General features: G+C 36.8%; 1 protein-coding gene across 1 annotated transcript in view; it reads left to right on the top strand.

Annotated features, from left to right (window-relative positions):
* The window catches only part of GDC1 (Ankyrin repeat family protein), an 80,735-nt gene extending 63,331 nt beyond the window's left edge, over positions 1-17,404 (top strand). The window contains exon 2 of the mRNA XM_089788106.1: positions 16,598-17,404. Within this exon, the coding sequence (XP_089644232.1) occupies positions 16,598-16,846 (249 nt within the window). The 3' untranslated portion in view covers positions 16,847-17,404. The remainder of the gene's footprint in view (positions 1-16,597) is intronic.
* The last annotated feature ends 1,194 nt before the right edge of the window (positions 17,405-18,598 follow it).

Genomic DNA, 18,598 nt, shown 5'->3' with positions numbered 1-18,598 from the left:
CAAGTGTGAACAAGGACTTTCCACTATTTGGCTTTGCACTGTTTCTCAAATCACACTTGGTTGCTTCTCTGTTAAGTACTTCCTCCCTATATATTGTGCTTTTCTCAGAACATAGCCCATTTTTTATTTTGGTGTTAGCATTCCATTCTTATTTTGTTGAGACAAATCCACTGGTTTCTTGCAATTAATGTGCACTTTGCCGTGCCCTCTTTGTTCTACCAACGAATTTCGTAATCGCTCTAGTTCATAGTTTCTCTTCCACTCAGCTGCTTCTTTTTCGATTGCAGTGTTTACTTTGACCCAGACTATGTTATTCTGAACGTGTTCGACAACTGTCTTTATCTCTCAAAGGCTTTTCTGAAATGGATTTTTAGACTTTGAACACATCTCTCACCATCCATTTGAACTCAGATTACCACCTTTCGCCACCAACTATGCTATGATCCTTGGCGTTACACTAGTTTGGCTAACATTTGGTGTCTGCAATAAAGTTTGTTTTAAACTGCCACGTATTTTCGAAACTTGTCTTGTTGCGTTATCAAGCAATATTAACTCCATGAATGTTACACGTATCTATTACCTTCTCTGGCGCCAAAGAGCCTCACGATAGGTGTGACCAGCTCTGTTGAATTTAATAAGACATTCAGCACAAAGACGTTTTGAAAGGCACCTTACCCCACTTGTCATAATTGACCCTCTACTGGTGCAGGATTTCACACCCGATTTAATAATGCCTGGGACTGTGATAACTGGCCGTGGCTTGTAACATGAACCCAAGGATACGTCCTGGTAATCCCAGCAATTGCCACCCGAAAATCTGGTATTCCCTTCACACATACATCAACTTTCAAGCTCGACTGCTATCCTGTGAATTCCTCTTCAACCCTCTTACTCCACTACGGTGAAACCAACTGCATATAATCATGTCGTAACCAATAACCTTTTGGCATGGAGAGTATATCTGTGAGTTTAATCCCTTGGTCTGAACAATGTGTGGTGTAGCCTGACACAAATTCAATACGTAGTATTATCTTCTAGTTTACCACGTGATGGGTTAAATGCCTGGCAGGTCCTTCAATGCGCAACTAGTCCTTGAATGTTTACGCTAGTTAATCACTACTAACCCGTTATATCTATACTATGCTATTCCGGTGAGTATAATCTGAATGTGATGGTAGAGTAACTGCGTATAGACTCAGATATAATAAGGAAATTGATGTTACTCTCTCCTAGTGACACTCCAAACTCCCACGGGATACTTCATGAAGACCAAGGCATTGATACCATTCCCTCTCCCAGACTGTATTTCAACCTAGCAATACAAAATACTGAATGTTATCCAACTAGTTTGCCCTTACCTCAACAACTTGGTTTCTCGTGCACTTCTACTATTACTTGCCGTTAATTACTCCGGACTATCTACAATGTTAATGACGCCCCTTCTCAGAGAAGTCTCTCACATGAGCTCCACAATTGCAAATGTCATAAAAAACCAGTATCCCGTACCAACCTGTATATGCCCCAAACTTTATTGTGCCAACTTGATAACCCACAAGGAACCTTGGCAATTCCAATAATCTTGCTTGGACTGTAATATTCTTTTCCAGATAAACAGATATCAACTAATGCGTCTAACATTAACGCCTGTCCTCTTGCCAAAACCCAATATTTTCCACCGAATCAGTAGAACTCGATACCATAACCTGCTATTTGCCATATAGTCCCATTCGACTATGAAATCTGAAGCAAAAATGTGATCACTAGATTCTCAAATAAACTTCATAGACTAGCAACAAGACTAGCTCTGATACCACTGTAATGACCCGTACTAGTACTGTAACAAATCCAACTAGCACCGTATTGTCTTGAGCCTGAACTTTTCTGTTTACCCTTTAAATGTGAATCTTAGAGTACGAACCCACTTAACAAATAACCAACAATATGAATAACACATGATATTCTAGATACATATTTGCTCAAACTCATTCTCAAATAACACATTTAGAAATACATCTCTATGCAGATGAAATACGAACAACAAGTAAAACCCGACATTCTCCAATAAATCTGTCTTTTCAAAATGACATTAAGACTCAAGCATAAGAACAATGCAGTACAAATCAAAAACACTAAACCACCATCCCTTCAACGATCCAGAAGCGTGTTATTGCCTTATACATCAGCAAGTATGATAATCGACAACTTCCGAATAACTTCTAAAACATTATTGTACTATACAACAACAATACAATAATTATCCAACTAAAGTCCAATCTTATACACAATCTTTACAGTCAAATTGGAAAACAAGAGAAGAACCTGTAAGCTCAATGAGACACCTGTGATGATATCTCCTCGGACAATGGGTTTTCGTCCACTGCCTGCTTGCACGAGGGGCTACGTCCTCACATTGGCTGAAAGCTAAAGCTTTCTGAAAACTCTCACAAGAGAGATCTGGAAATCTGAATAGTAAATTAAGCATGCCCAAAGGAAAGAGCCTCTTCTCTTTTTATTCTCGCAACGATGAACCTTCAACTTCCTTTCTGGGTTTTGTCTTATTCCTCCTCGTCCTCTTATGACCACATGAGATATTAATTTGACCTTAAATAATAAATCTCCAAGTAACATAGTCAAATTTAATATTGAAAATTCGTTCCTTCCTAATAATTCTAATGTCCCCAAAGAAGGGACATTACACAAGTACAAAAGTAGAAGAGATGAAGACAACAAAGATTACAAAGACAAAGGCAAGAAGTCTTGCTACATTGCTGAAGAGGAAACAAAAGATGAATCTGATGAACATGATGATGAAGTGGTGTATGTTGCAATGAAGGACGAATATGATGAAGATGAGGCAACTGCACTTGTGTCTTGTGTGAACAAGAATGATAAATGGATCATTGACAGTGGGTGTTCACATCACATGACTGGAGATAAAAGTAAGTTCATTACCTTGAATTGTTATGATGGAAATAGTGTAAGATTTGGTAATAATGCACCATGTTTGATAAAAGGAAAATGTTCTATCAAACTCACAGAATAGATTTTATGTGACAATGCATACTATGTTGAAGGACTTAATTATAATCTGTTGAGTGTGTCACAATTGAATAATTCAAGATGTAAGGTTGAGTTTGAAAACAAGAGTGCTAAGATATATGATACTGATGGAAAATTGATTGGAAAGGGTGATCAAACTAGGAGTAATGTATTCTACCTTGATATAGAAGATGCTACTTGTCTAACTGTAAAATTTGATGATGTGTGGCTATGACACAAGAGGTTATGTCATGTTAATTTTGATAACTTGGTTAGCATCAATAACATGAGAAAAGTTAGAGGTTTGCCTAAGTTGAAGAAACTTGATAATATAATGTGTAAACAATGTTAGGCAAAATGACAAAGTCAAGTTTTAAGAGTAAAACTCATACCTCTAAAGGAGTACTAGAGATTGTTCATATTGACTTGTGTGGACCAATTGAAGTGCAAAGCTACAAAGGAGATGAGTACATTATGCTACTTGTTGATGATTATTCTAGAATGATGACAGTTATGTTTTTGAAACAGAAATCTGATGCTTTCCAAATGTTTAAGTGGTACTTAGCAAGAGTTGTTTGAGATCTAACAGAGGAGGAGAATTTACATCAAATGAGTTTGAGATGTTCTGTAATGATAGAGGAATCAAAAGATAGACATCTACTTCTAGAACCCCTCCACAACATGGAATTGCTGAAAGGAGAAACAGGTCTGTAATGGACTATGCTAGGACACTCATGATGGAGAAAAATGTTGCTTTGAAATACTGGGGAGAAGCTGTAAGTACAATTGTTTATACCTTGAACCATGTACAAGTCAAGAAAGTTACTCATTCAACACCTTTTGAACTATGGTATGGATACTCACCCAATGTAAAATATTTTAAGATATTTGAAAGCAAATGTTTTGTTCTCAAAGATTTCAGGAATGGTAAACTAGAGGCAAAAAGTGAAAAGGGTATATTCCTAGGGTATTCCACAAGAAGTAAAGCTTATAAATGTTTAAATACTAACACTAATAAAGTTGTGGAAAGTGCAAATGTGAAATTTGATGAATATACAACAGTACATGACGTTGAACCTATGAAAGAACAAGAAGAATACAAATCATTTGTATACTATTATGAAGGTATGCTTGTTGAAGAAGATGCTACAAATCAAGTTACTAACCAAGAACGAGTTTCAATGACTACTGAGTTACATACTATGAATGCCGAGTTGCATTCAGGGACCGAGCTACATTCAGATGCCGAGTTACAGAATGAAGTTGAGGCACATTCTGATTCTGAGATTAGTTTACATGAGAGAGATGCTAAACTACTTGATAGAGATGCACATAGTGACTCTGAAGTAGAAAGACCAAATGAAGAAACCAGAGCTGAACCAAGATTGTCTAAATATGTCAAGAGACATTATCCTACTGCACAAATCATTGGAGATAAAGATGTTAGACCAATGACAAGGAACAAGTTGAGAAATGATTCATGTCTGTTGAGCATGAAAGAATCCAAAACAGTGAAAGATGCCTTAGAAGATGTGGACTGGAGTAAAGCCATGGAAGAAGAGATTGAACAAATTGAGAAAAACAAAACTTGGACTCTAGTTCTTAGACTAGAAGACAAAAATGTGATTGGCACCAAATGGGTATATAGAACAAGCTAGATGAAAATGTTGAAGTCACAAAGGACAAGGCAAGATTAGTCTACAAAGGATATGCACAAGAAAAAAGAATTGATTATGGAAAAACATTTGCTACTGTTGCTAGATTGGAAGGAGTAAGAACTCTGCTTGTTTATTCTACATACAAAGGTTTCAAAGTTTATCAAATGGATGTTAAATCTGCATTTCTAAATGGCATATTAGAGGAAGAAATTTATATAGAACAATCAGAAGGATGATGCAAATAATAAGAACATGGTATGTAGATCACACAAAGCTTTATATGGTTTGAAACAAGCACCAAGAGCATGGTATGAGAGACTTCATAATTATCTTGTGAAGATTGGATTTGAAAGGACTCATGATAATAACAATCTGTACATGAAGATAGAGAAAGACAAGTATTTTGTTATCTGAAATTTTTGTTGATAATATCATATTTGGAGGTCAAGATGCTTTATGTAAGGCTTTTGCAAGTGAAATGAAACAAGAATTTGAGATGTCTATGTTTGGAGAGATCAAGTTCTTTATGGGTTTGCAAGTACATCAGATGAAATATGGTATATACATCACTCAATCAAAGTATGTCAAAGAGATACTAAAAACTTTTGGATTGGAGGATTCCAAGATAGTAAGTACACCTATGGTGACAGGACATAAATTGTCAAAGAATGATGATTCAACTGAGGTGAATCAAACATTATACAGATCTATAATTAACAAATTACAATATGTAGTACAAAACAGACTTGATATTGCATTATCTATAGAGATAGTTGCAAAATTCTTTGCTAATCCCAGTGAGAATCATTTGATGGCTGTAAGGAGAATAATGAGATATATGAAAGGAATAGAGGAATATGGTCTATACTACAAAAAAATGAAAAAATTGAATTACAAGCCTATACTGATGTTGATCGGGCTGGAAAAATTGATGACAGAAAGAGCACTAGTGGAGGAGCATTTTTCTTAGGCAAGAGGTTGGTTACATGTACTAGCAAGAAACAAAATTGCACTTCACAATCTACTGCTGAAGCTAAATATGTTGTTGCTACTATAATTTGTACAAACATTGTATGGATCAAACAACTACTCATAAAGGTACGAAGGAAGAGATCACTGAACCAACGATACTTTATTGTGATAAAACAAGTGCTATCAATATATCAAAGAATCCTGTGCTGCACACAAAGTTTAAGCACATTGTAATCAAGTATCATTACTTGAGAGAATTAGTTCAAGATAAAGAGGTGAAGATAACATATGTTAACACAAAAGAGCAAATTGTTGATGTTTTCACAAAAGCATTACCTAAGGATGCTCATGAGTATCTAAGAGGTAAACTAGGGGTGATACCCCTACCAAAGGCTATTTAAGAAACAAAAAGAGTGCCCTGCATCAAACAAGTTGATTGACATATGTTACACATTGATGCAGTGGATCTTACTTTAGGAGCTGCCTAAAGTAATCAAAGAGCTGAAACTACAAAGCAGTCACAAGCAAGGTGACTAAAGAGAAATTGAAGAGGTTCATATCTACATATTAAGATGACAAGTCTTTGGCATTGTTGTCAAAGAGGGAGATAGTAACTGATCAGAAGATATATACAAGAGATTGGGAGATATGAGTAAGATAGATATTGAACAAAGAGGGAGAATTCCTAACACATAGTATGAGGGAGAAATGTTGACTGCTGAGAAAGAAAGCGTATCTGTTGATAACATCTACCTAGTAAGAGGGGGATACTGTAGAAGGGAGATATAAGAAGTAATTCGAAGGGAGTCATAAGCTTGAATTAATTGTCTGTTGATCAAAACAGAACAAAATTTTGTAACCTATTTAGAAGATGAAAGCTGCTGATCAAGGGAGAGATTTCAATACAAGGAATTATTTTCTTTTTGGTATTGCGTTGTTCTTACTATTTTAACCAAGTCAGTTTGGTTGATCAGTTTGGTTTGCCATCAGTGCCAAAGAGGGAGATTGTTAAGAGGGTGATTGTTGAAAACAGATCGATACAAGTATGATAAATGCGTTCGATCATTGTTTTGTCACTGATATCAAACCTGCTATTTTGCTAGTAAGACAACTGGTTATATGTTTTAAGTACTATCACTTATTTGATTGACTAAGAGGATTTGATCAAAAGATGTAACAATAGCACCTAGAGGAAAGGTTGAGTTATGAAAAGGAGTACAAGAATCAATTATGACAGTGATATCATAGTGCATTAATAATCTACTTAAGGTTGCAAAGGTTGATTACACTAAGCAAGTTTAGAACAAGTAGCTAAATAAAGTTTGTTTGCCAAGCTTGACCGAATGGATAGTAGGTGTCGAGCAAAGTTAGTACAAGCTGAGCAGAAAATCAGTTGGAACCGAGTAAAAGTCGATTCTAGTGTATGCCGAGTGAAATAGTGGATGCCGAGTAAAATTTAGTTGATGCCGAGCACCAATAAACTTTAGCTCGTACCGAGTGATTTTACAGAGGATGCCTAGCAATGCAGTTTGTGCTGAGCATCAGAAGCAAGTTAATGCCGAGTGTCAACATTATTAGAAAGATCGTGAATTCGATAGATCTGAGCCAACAAGTTTGTTTTCTTGGATTGTGTGAACCAGGTGAAAAATAAGATTGATGAGTTGGTGGCACAGAATTCATGACAAACTGTTTTGAGGCGAATTCAAAGAGGATTGAAGAAGTTTCTAGAAATGATATGGAATGAGGGGTAGATTCATTGAATCCTACCTCATATGTCCTAACCCTAAATTGGAAAATGGAGAATGAACGACAAAAGATCTTAATTCTCTATTTATAGAGATGGCTGATCAGAAGCAAGGGTTGTCATGTGCGAGAATCTAAGGAAGAGAAGGAGTCAAGGGTATTGCTTCATTTAGTGACCTAAATTGAGAGTCTGCATTGGCATGTTAAGCAAGAAGGCTTAAGGGTATGGATGTTTGAAGGGTGGACAAGCTATCAAAGCTAAAATGTGTGAAAGCTAAGTAGAGTGGAGGACTGAAACAGAGATGTGTAATCTGCAAATGGAGTTGTAAGTTGTTATCAGATCAAGCCTTACTGTTATTGTCTAATAATTGTATCAGTCTAGGGTAAATCTTTTGGATTAAGGTTGACCTAACAGTCATTTGTAAATCCTTTAACTGGGTGACATTCCAAGTGAATGGTTTGAAGTACTCTAACTAGGCTCACTCCTAATAGGGTGATTGAAATCCTTTAATAGGGTCACATTTAACAGTGTGCATTGTAACCTTTAATAGGGTTGACCTTTCATAGGGCATCACTTCAAAACAGTGAAAAAGAGTAGCATGTTACTGGTGGTTTTTTCCAAATTGGGTTTCCACGTAAATCATTGTGTTAAGTGTGTTGATGAATCTGTTATGTTTTATGTTTACATTTCTACAAATTGATTTGACAGTAACCTACAAGTTTCAAGTGATTGCATAATCTTATGGATGCACGTATGATGATAAATGTTTTATGGGTTCACTAAGCTGTGAAAAGTTTTATTTATACATCTGGACCTTGGATAATTGATTCACCCCCCCACTCCCTCAGTTATTCTAAAGAATTCTAACAAGAAAGCATTTAAATCTTTTATTTTATGGATCATTTTCTTGGTGTTTACAGTGGTTACTTTTGGCAAGTCTTTCTTCTGAGGGAGCAAAGGGACTAAATTATCAATAAATTGTGTGTAAGGGCCCCATGTACTAGAAAGTGGAGATAATAGGGCAATAGCCTCTGAACACCTATATTTTGTCCCCTCTAAAGCAAGGTAACTGCTATGCACATTTTGAGAGATTGTCTTGAGTGCATTTCTCTTATGAATCAACAAGATTTTCATTGTTCTGATTTTTGTATCCTTGCTTGCTTCAAAGTTTCCTTCATCAACTTCCACTACATGGCTTGATGTCTCCCCTGTTTCAGGTGCTTGGCCTTCTGTCAGCACACCTTTGTCATGGAGTTCTATAGCAGTTCTAACAATTTTCTTCAATGATGCTACTTCCTTTTCTAGCTTAATAGTCTTTTGCTCCAAGACATATGTTTTCTTCATTTCCTCTTCATAGCTTCTTCTCGTCTTGATAAATCTTTCATATGTTCTTTCTAGTTGGGCTTGAAGAGTATCCATCTTATTCTTGCCCATTAATGCTATTGAAGTGTGCATCCCATATATTTGATCACTAGAAGCAGACTGTTCATGCCAAAAAATGGCATTCCCCCTAGCGGATTCTTTGATCTCCATGAGGGTAGGCTTATCATGCCGTGGAGCTAAACCCCATATTGTCATCGTTTGAGCATCTATGTCATATCCTAACCCTCTTAGCTCTCCATATTGATTTTCATCTTCAAATGAAATTGATCTCTCCTGTCTCCTCATTTGATCCAGCAGAAAAGATGAGCTGATATACCCATCTTGGGAAAACAATCATACCACTCCTTGTCACCAAATCTCTTGCCTCTTCAACAGTGAGGGTTTTACTGGTAGGATCATATTCATGTAACTTCTGCACTAACCCAACAACTACTTCATCAGAATCTCCTGGCTTCATTTGCAGAGCTACTTCATTCTACTTTATTTTAAACAAGAAAATTTTAAACTCATCAGATTTGATGAAATCGCATAGTAACACGGGGACGCATCCCCCCCTTTTTGCCCGATGTCTCGGAGACTTCAACGCACCAGAGACTTGGGGACTCCGTCTCCCCGTCCCCAATAGCGCCACCAGATTCCGCCACCTCCACCAAGGATGGGGGCATCCTGATATTCACTATTTGCAGATTCGACTATTTATGTTTATGTTCGATGTTCTAATTCAATGCAATGTTCAAGTATTCACTCTTTTACATCTTTATATCCTATATTGCCATACATATTTTTATAACTAGCATTTTTAAGTACCATATGCATAGATATATTCACCCCTCTTGTCCCCTGCCGCCGTCCCCCCACCGTCCCCAAATTAAGGCCCCTCTGTCCCCCTGTCCTGGAAACTTGTCCCCCCGTTCCGCTGTCCCCCCGTCCCCCAAGGCGGTGTAACCATGTGAAATTGTCATCACTCATAAACTCATGAGCTTCAATAATCCTATCATCAACCATTTGAGCTTCCAGCTGCAATTTCTTTGTTCTCTACTCATCTTTTGATGCTTGAGAAATCAAGAACCTCCTTCTAATTTCATCAAAGTATTTGCTGCCCCTTGGCAGAATCTAGAGGGCCTTTTGTTGAGCCTTTTCTGGCTATTCTACCATCTTTTGCCTTTTGTTTCTTTGTTCTACTCACTTAGAACTCTCAGGAATATTCTCTTCAGGCTGATCTTCTTCAGGTTAGTCCTCATCATCAGAGACCTCGACCATAATCTCATCATCTAAATACTCAAGGTCAATATATTTTTTGATTGCCTCAAGGACTTGAGATACTCATTCATTAAAATTCTCTACACATTTCTCCAATTTGGACCAGTAGTCTTCATCAGGATATAAAGCTTTGAATGATGGATTTGCTTTTCTCATTTCATATTCAAAACTGACAATGTCCCTATACTTCACCATCCTTTCCTTGTAGATATCCTCATTTAACCTATCAGCAATAACATCTTCTTCCCACATAGGTTTTGTGGGAGGCAAATTGTACCCTCTCATGTTCTTCAGGGCAATATCTGACTACATTGAATGGATCATAAGTTCTGGCTGGCCCAGTTGGCAGCTTAAAATTTCTCAAAAATGCATTGGTTTCCTCAATGGCATTTTTACCGATTTCAAAATCTCCTACCTTAGTGCATCTACACAAAAAGGTTCCTTTCTTGACACCTTTGCCCAAGTATTCTCTATTCAAAGAAATCAGTTGCCAAAATACTTCCACAAACCCTAATCTCTTAGGGACACACTTGAGCAAGATATGGGGTGGTTGAGGGCATCCAAAGATTCTTATAATAGTATACTCTTCAAACAAGAAAACACTTCCCCAATCATGTGTTAATTTCTTTCCAACATCAAAGCACATTTTAGCTTTAACAACCTTTCCAACACTCTTAAGATTTCTTTCAATTAACAACCCTATCATTTTTAAAACGGATGAACAAAATCATTATAAAAAGAAATGACATTAGAATGGGTAGAACATTTGCCATACCCTTGTCCATCTTTGTACTGGCAACCTTTCTCCTCATTCTTGTGTAGATTCGAAGAAGCTTTGATCAAATATATCAACATTCTTGAATAGGATCAGATGCATGATTAGCGAATAATGATGGAATTTAAAATCCTTCAATTCTCCTTGCTGGGTAGCAGTGATCTCCTTATGGATACTATCAATGATATATTCCACAAAATCATACCCAACATTATGATTTGGGTCTTGGATATTCAAAGCCATGACATAATATGCTCCAGAAGCATTCATGGTTCCATCTGAACCTAGGGCTTTGTTGATTCCAAACACAGTATTTTGAAAGTATCTTTGGAAGAATTCCAAGGGCATAATCTTTTCAGAATCTTTCTTCTTTGGAATGTCTCCCACATTCTTCTTTAAGTGTTTGGTCATATTCCTACCCATGTAGAAACTCTTAATGATTCTTGTGATATTCATTCAATTTCTCTATCTCAATTGGCAGTGACATGGGTCCACCCAAGTCAAATGCTTTTGTGAATGTTTCTTTATCCAAGGATAGGAAAATGCTTCCATCCCTTCTGTGGAATGACTTATTAACAAGATTGTAGCATTTGATTAATGCTTTCACCAAGTCCACATCTACAAACACTTCTGGCATAATCAACTTGCCCAAGTTCTTTACCTAAGGGTTACATTCTGGAACCTTTGCTGCTCTATTCTTGTAGAAATACCAAAACAATTTGTACCCATTTCTGTCAAGAACCTCTACGTCTACATGATGCATATGGGTCTTTGAAGGCAAGATCATTTGCATTTTAGGCATTTGGTGGAACTAGGCAAAATATGTATCCACTCTTCTACAAACGTGTTGGGAACCTTTGGCGGCGTAGCTAGGTCTTCAATCTCTACTTGTGCAATTAGTTCTCCTTCTCTCTAAGCCATTTTTGCAAGTAATTGTCAACTCTATATATTGGGTGCTGAAAAGTCACCGGAAACCACTCTATAACTCAAAATTCGGTCAGGAAACTTAAGCAATTATGAAAACGGTAATGAAAATTTTCCTATCTTTCTGACTTTATTTGTTTCTGCAATGGGAGTGTGGCATTAATGACATTTAAGATTAGCACACTTGAAAACCTATCAATTCTTGAAAAGCTGGCAAAATCTACGCTTTCATTTTTCGTACTTCCATCTTGTGTTCTTTTTATCTAGCTCAGATGTTGCCTTTAAAACTGCTTTTATGCCTTAAATTTGACAGCTGCGCCTATATGAACAAGGTTACCTTTTTGATGTTTCGCAACCTCGCACCTTATTTCTTCAACTGTTGGATCTAGCTTGCGAAGCTGCGAATGCCTTTATTCACTCCTTCACAACTCCATTTTACTTTACCTTTCAGATTGCTGCGATCCGGTGATGAATCCTTTATTTACCACTTCACACTTTCGCTGCCATTTATACGCTAACATCTTTTATCCTTGCGATGATGCGCTGCTTTATATTCTTACCTTATCACTCCTTCACAACCATCAAACAAGATGTTCATTCTAACCGTACGATGTTGCACCAAGCATTTTCCTTTAACACTTTCCTCATCTCGCAACATTGCAACTTAATACCCTAATTGTCTATGGAATTGTGCGAGAATGTGATAAACACATTCAACTGAAACAATTTCTTTGTTCGGAACTTCGCATCATTATCTGTTTACCTTTACTCTTGACTTGCGAAGATGTGCTCCTTTGTTTTGTTTGACCGTTATCTTCTTCTCATAGCTTCACCAGTTGGATTTTAACTGTTATGTAAACCCTTGCGCACTTGCGCTAGTCTTTAACCTTAGCCATTATGAACTTATCATCGCATGTTCACAACATCAAATTGGCAATTGCAGTTAAACCTTGCGAAGGCGTGATCTATAGCATTCGCCACTTCGTGGCCTTTACCTTGAGTTATTCATTAACTCTAGCTATGGTGCGATAATATAAAATCATAACTGCAGTGATCAATGAATCGCTTCCTCGCAACTTAACATATTTCTTTGCATCAAATCTTTGCTATCTAGCGACAAGCATTTCTTCTAATTGTTGGACATCTTTCATGGTTTTCCATCCTGGACATCACCTTCATATGTTAACCATACAATCATGCAAACAGGGCTTTATTTGACTGTCTTTTTTTCTTTGTTGCTTTGCTGTTTAAACCCTTAACTCAGCAAGTAACCCCGCAAAGGCACGACTAGAAGCTTTTGCAACCTCGCTTCATTAACTTGAGGTTTCTTTCATCCACTTGTGAAAGTGCGCTTGCTTATAATTCTTAACCATCAATGCCTTTTTGCATCCTCGTGGCTTAGTCGTCACATTTTACCTAATCCCCCATGATGTTGTGTTGACATCTCTATTGACTGCTTCCTTTTATTCGCATGGTCACAACTTAAGATATCTTTAATGCTTTATGACTTAACCCTTTTCCTTTGATCGCAGCATCACCACTTGAAATGCCTTAAGTCAAAAATGACTTGCAATCATGCGCTCTTCCTTGTTTTGCTCGTTCGCATCTCCAACCTTGATGTTATTGTTAGCCACTGCAAAGCCGCATTGAGCTCAAATTAGACTGTTTTGCCCTTTCGCCACCTTGGAAATGGTTAGTAAGCAAAGCGGAGCGATGTTGCGATTATTGAGACTTCGCAACATTGCAACTTAAAAGATCATGAAATTCAAAGATAAAACATTAACTTAAAACTTAGGGATGTAAAGGCATAACAAGGTTTTTCACATATCTCCTTTTAAAAAGGCAAATGTATTTCAAACGAACTCAAACGACATAACAAGACAAACAATTGACCCAGGGTTTTTTCATGAGGGCAAACATAACTTTTAGAAACCCTGAGTATTTTAGACATAGTTCTTCCTAATTTTCACAGATTTTAACAAGACTGCAGGGAAGTGAAAAATAAGACCAACAACTTCAAAACTCTTGATTGCCTATGAGAAAACAATCGGCTTGTCACTAATTCTTTCTCAATTTCTGAGAACACAATTGTGAATGATAATGGTTGAAGCTTTACATATTCATCACCAACTTGCAGTCATCTGCACCAACTTTTCAAATTACTTCGTATGGAACAAACAAAGTGTTGTCAATTAGTCGTGCATCTTTTCTTTAAATCTGTCATTGATCCCCTCAGATGCAGAATTGTATGATGAATTCAAATACTTTTGACTTCTCTTTAATACATCTCTTTGTCTAGCATGGTTCTAATGTGGCAGAAATCAATTTGTTCAACCCCTTTTGACTAGATTTTGACTTGAAAGCTCTTTAAACCCTTTCAAAAAAGCTTTATTGCTAAGATATGTCCTACCTTTGACACATGTTGGATTGAGGCATCATTGTATCCATTCCCATCAAGCGACTCTCTCATCCAGTGGAGATGTGATATCTCAACTTTGTGGACATGTGTCACCATCTTGAATCATCACACCTTATTTGCTTTCTCAGACTTTAACCTTGTGGAAGTGCGATCTTGTTCCACTTGTCCCTAAGAACCTCGTCTCAGTATGGACTCTTGTCAATCTTTCACGACATCACATCTTGCTACTATCACACTTAATCAGTACTTGCATAGCAAGCTTTTCTCTATAGTTCCTAGGCCCATGTATGCAGGACACTATCTTGGATGTCTGCACCCTGACCACCAGACATACCATAACCTCTTGTGATCTTGGGAGAAACCTCTTTTTTATACTTCAATTGTCCACTTTATACACATGGTAGTTGCTCTTTCCCGCGATGGTACAGGTTCTTCAACTTGCCAAACACGTGGTATCCTCTCGCATGCTCACAAGAAATCTCCAAACTGCCACTTTTGACTTGTAGGGATGCGATTAGCACTTCTTGTAACCACTGATGGTTCATCACAAGCTTCCTAGATGGTTGTATCTAGCAGTTGCAAGGATGTGAGTGGCACTTTTCTTCACTGCAAACCGGGAACTATGGTTCTATTGGGGCTAATTGCACCTGGCCTATTGACATGACCACAAGCTATAATTGCAGTGATCCGAATGGTCAACTTAAATGTTCTAATTAGAACATGCTTGTAAGTTATTACGTAAATGGTAGTCTCTCTAGGAATAAAGATATATTAAAGATCAGGACCTTAAAACATTTTATGTGACACTTGCGGTTGGACAAATTGATCACAACCAAAGACATACAGACATAATGACTGACCAGAAAGTACTTCAACAAGCAGGGCGCATAAACAAATGTCCTTAGGGGACATGAGAAGACAACTTAAACACAGGTGACCAGCTATAATAAGTCACTGAAAAAATAGAACCAAATCAGACCTAGGGCACAAAAGGTAGAACACTGGAAAAATTTGAAATCCCTATTGTGGAAATGCCTAGACCAAAAGTTGTAAACCAACTTGAAAACATTCTTACATTTCACTGTCCCAACAGGAGGTAACCATTTGAACAAAACATAACCATGACATAATATGCTAAGTACATTCTTTCTATCTTCTGAGAATTCTCTACCTAACTTCCTCTTTGTTCTCATTTACAAGAGATAGTTTCACCAGACATCTTTATTTTGCAGGTATCCACTGTCTGCTGCCCTGAGGCTTAATATGTAACCTTGCTTTGAACTCTTCCTTTTGAATATTGAATCAAGTTCGCCTTTTGAACTGTTCATCTTGAAAGATTCATTGAGTTGGATTTCCATGCTTCTTGTTGATTCTCTGTGAACCTTGTGCAACTGAGGTGGCTTTCAAGTTCCCAACCATAATGAATGCAACACCAGACATTTTTGGCTTATTTATGTTGTTTTGGAATTTTCTAGCTTATTGTCTAATCCTCAAATCAGGGACAGCTTCTTGATCAGTTCTGACATCATCTTTTATGTCTTCTTGGATATCTTATGGGTCTCTCATTGCTGCACTTCCATAATTTCTACATTGAAATTTCAAGACTCAATTTTTTTTTATAGTTTTATGAGCTAACTCAGGGCTTACATCATTCATTTCTGACTTCTGTTATTTATTTTTTCCATTTCAGCTAGTATGAGAATCTTCCATTTTACTCTTGAATCTTGATCAGTCTCTGTTTTCTTGGGGGGATAAACACCTAGCATTCCATTTGGTCAGGTTTAAAGGTTTTATCTCCTTTTGCAAATTTTTTTGTCAGTCTGTATCTCCCTGTGCATTGCACATGCTAAATCCTTACATATCTCTTAACCTTTGTACTTGCCTCTTATCCTTCTTGATATTCTGCAAGTCCAGGGTTTTAGCTTTTCCATCAACAGTCGATACCCATTTTGATCCACAATAGTTCTGTAATATTTCCAGTATGGTGTTTGGGACTCTGGATCTTGTAAATGCACATATGAATTCAGTCCACCACAAGCTGATACTGCTTATTCAAAAAACATCTCATTTTTTCTTGAAATGCACATACTTTAAAAATGTTTTGATCCACAATAGTTCTGTAATATTTCCAGTATGGTGTTTGGGACTCTGGATCTTGTAAATGCACATATGAATTCAGTCCACCACAAGCTGATACTGCTTATTCAAAAAACATCTCATTTTTTCTTGAAATGCACATACTTTAAAAATGTTTCTGAATATTTTTGCTGCAATTTGTAAAGTTTGAATCCATCCTGCATCTTCTGTAATACTTTGTTTGTGTGTTTAGTAATTACTAATTAGATTCTAGTGCTTTTTCATTTTTGAGTTCTTGATATACATCTATGTGGATTTAGAGGATCCCAATATTTTGACTTGTGCAGTATTTCAATTATATGGGCATGCTTGCCGTTGAAGGCTCATATGACAAGATGGAAGCTTTATTGAACAAGAACATACCCCCTGTAGACATTTTGCTGCTGCTGGCTGCTTCTGAAGGTGACAAACCAAAGATAGAAGAATTAATGCGAGCTGGAGCTGATTATACAGTTACTGATGTTGAGGGAAGGACAGCCTTAGATAGAGCAGCAGACGACGAGACAAGAAAATTGATTGCAAATTTTCCCAAGTGAAGTGTATAATTTTGTAGCTTTATATCAATATATTGCTTATATTGGATTGGCTGATGTGTGCATTAGTAGCATGTAGACCTATGTAATTGGGTAGATTGCTGCCAATTCCTTCTACTGTTATGCCTCGGAAAATAATCATTTAAATGTGACTACAATAGGAATGGTCATTTGGAGATTTATGATGCTTTTCCTTACCATGTAATCTCATTAGTTGAGTGCTGTTGTTTACCAATTTAAAATATGGTTGATTTGTTGTGTCCATCCAGACTGTACTTGTATGGACCTTTTATTGCTTTACATTCCCAGTAAAAAGTTTCCTCAAGTCACAAGAAATGGTGCCAATCCATCTGAATGTTTCGTAGACTGAGGTTTTCATGCTTTAATGCATATCATGGCCTGTCATGCATGTAGTCACTGAAGTATTTTGACAGTTGTAACGGCAGTATAATTGTATGCCTACTTAAATAAGAAACCAACCAGTTTCTTGATACTGTTTAGTGAATTGAGTTTTGGTTTTGGAAAACATATCAAGGAATATATTGGTCTTTAATATTACAATCTACTTTCAAATGCTTGTGTTTGGATTCTAATGCTTCATGTGATGATAGTTCTTTAGTTCAGAAAATATAGTCTATGAAAAACACACAAGAAACACTATTATATCTGTATACTAGTGTACATCTGAATGGTGGATCATTTTACAAGTTTCAAATGTTTTATACATTTATCTAATCAGTGGTGATTCTAACTGTAAAGATGAGCATTATGGATGATTACTTTGATAATCAAATTACAAATATCGAAAATACTCATTAAATTTATAGTCTAAGTCTAACACAGGACCCTTTGTTGATTTTCTTGGCAATACATCGGCCAATGTAGTTGGTGTTGTCGAGTATGATATGCCTTTGATGTAGTAGTCACATGTTCATGAGCAAATACTTATCCCAGGTAATAAGACTAATCTTTAATTTGATTGCAAATGACAATAAAGTGCAAAAATGAGCACTGTGCATTACTGGTTTTGATAATAAAATGAGAAATATAAAAATGGTATTTGCTGAAATTATAGTCTAATACAAAGCCTTTGGTTGAGTTTCTGTGTTAGCATGCTTGCAATATCTTTCAATCAATGCCTTTACAGTTGGTGTATTGGAGTATCGTATGCCTTTTTTCCGTAATAGTTGTGTTACCTGGATATTTTACTGCGAGAGTTAGTTAAATTAACTTTGGAGAGAGAGAGAGAGGGAGGTTAATTCTCAACTATTCAAAACTCTCTCTCTCTACGTACTTTTCTCTCTCCATGTACTCTTAACTTTCCTATCTCTACATACAACTTTTCAAAACTATCTCTCTTTACATACTCAAGTCCCTCTCACTTCGTACTTTTTTTTCTCCACATACTAAAAGCCACTGTGTTTCTACGTACTAAAACCTTTTCAAAGGTTAAGGTTAGGAGGTTTGAGTTTGAATTTGAACTTCATCTAAAAAATTTCTTTTCTAACCCGAACCTCAATTGTATAACTATCTTGGAAGTGCCATTCTCGAATAGATGTAGTGCTTCTCATTTGGAGGCATGTAATACTTTGATAGGGCAGGGCTCATGAACGGTTTGGCTTCAACCGTAGGTAAGGCAAATGCACTGCTTGGCATTATATCTTCAAGCAAATGCAGTGGTAGGTGCAAAGCGGTTTGAAGGGCTTAGACAAGGAAAGTAAGCGGTTTTAAGAACTTAGACCATCAAATGCAAGA

Source organism: Cupressus sempervirens, chromosome 6, assembly GCF_028749045.1.
Source record: "Cupressus sempervirens isolate cs-2001-9-10 chromosome 6, ASM2874904v1, whole genome shotgun sequence".
NCBI lineage: Eukaryota > Viridiplantae > Streptophyta > Pinopsida > Cupressales > Cupressaceae > Cupressus > Cupressus sempervirens.
Note: the sequence above shows the minus strand (reverse complement) of the source record. Positions and strands in the feature narration are given on the sequence as shown.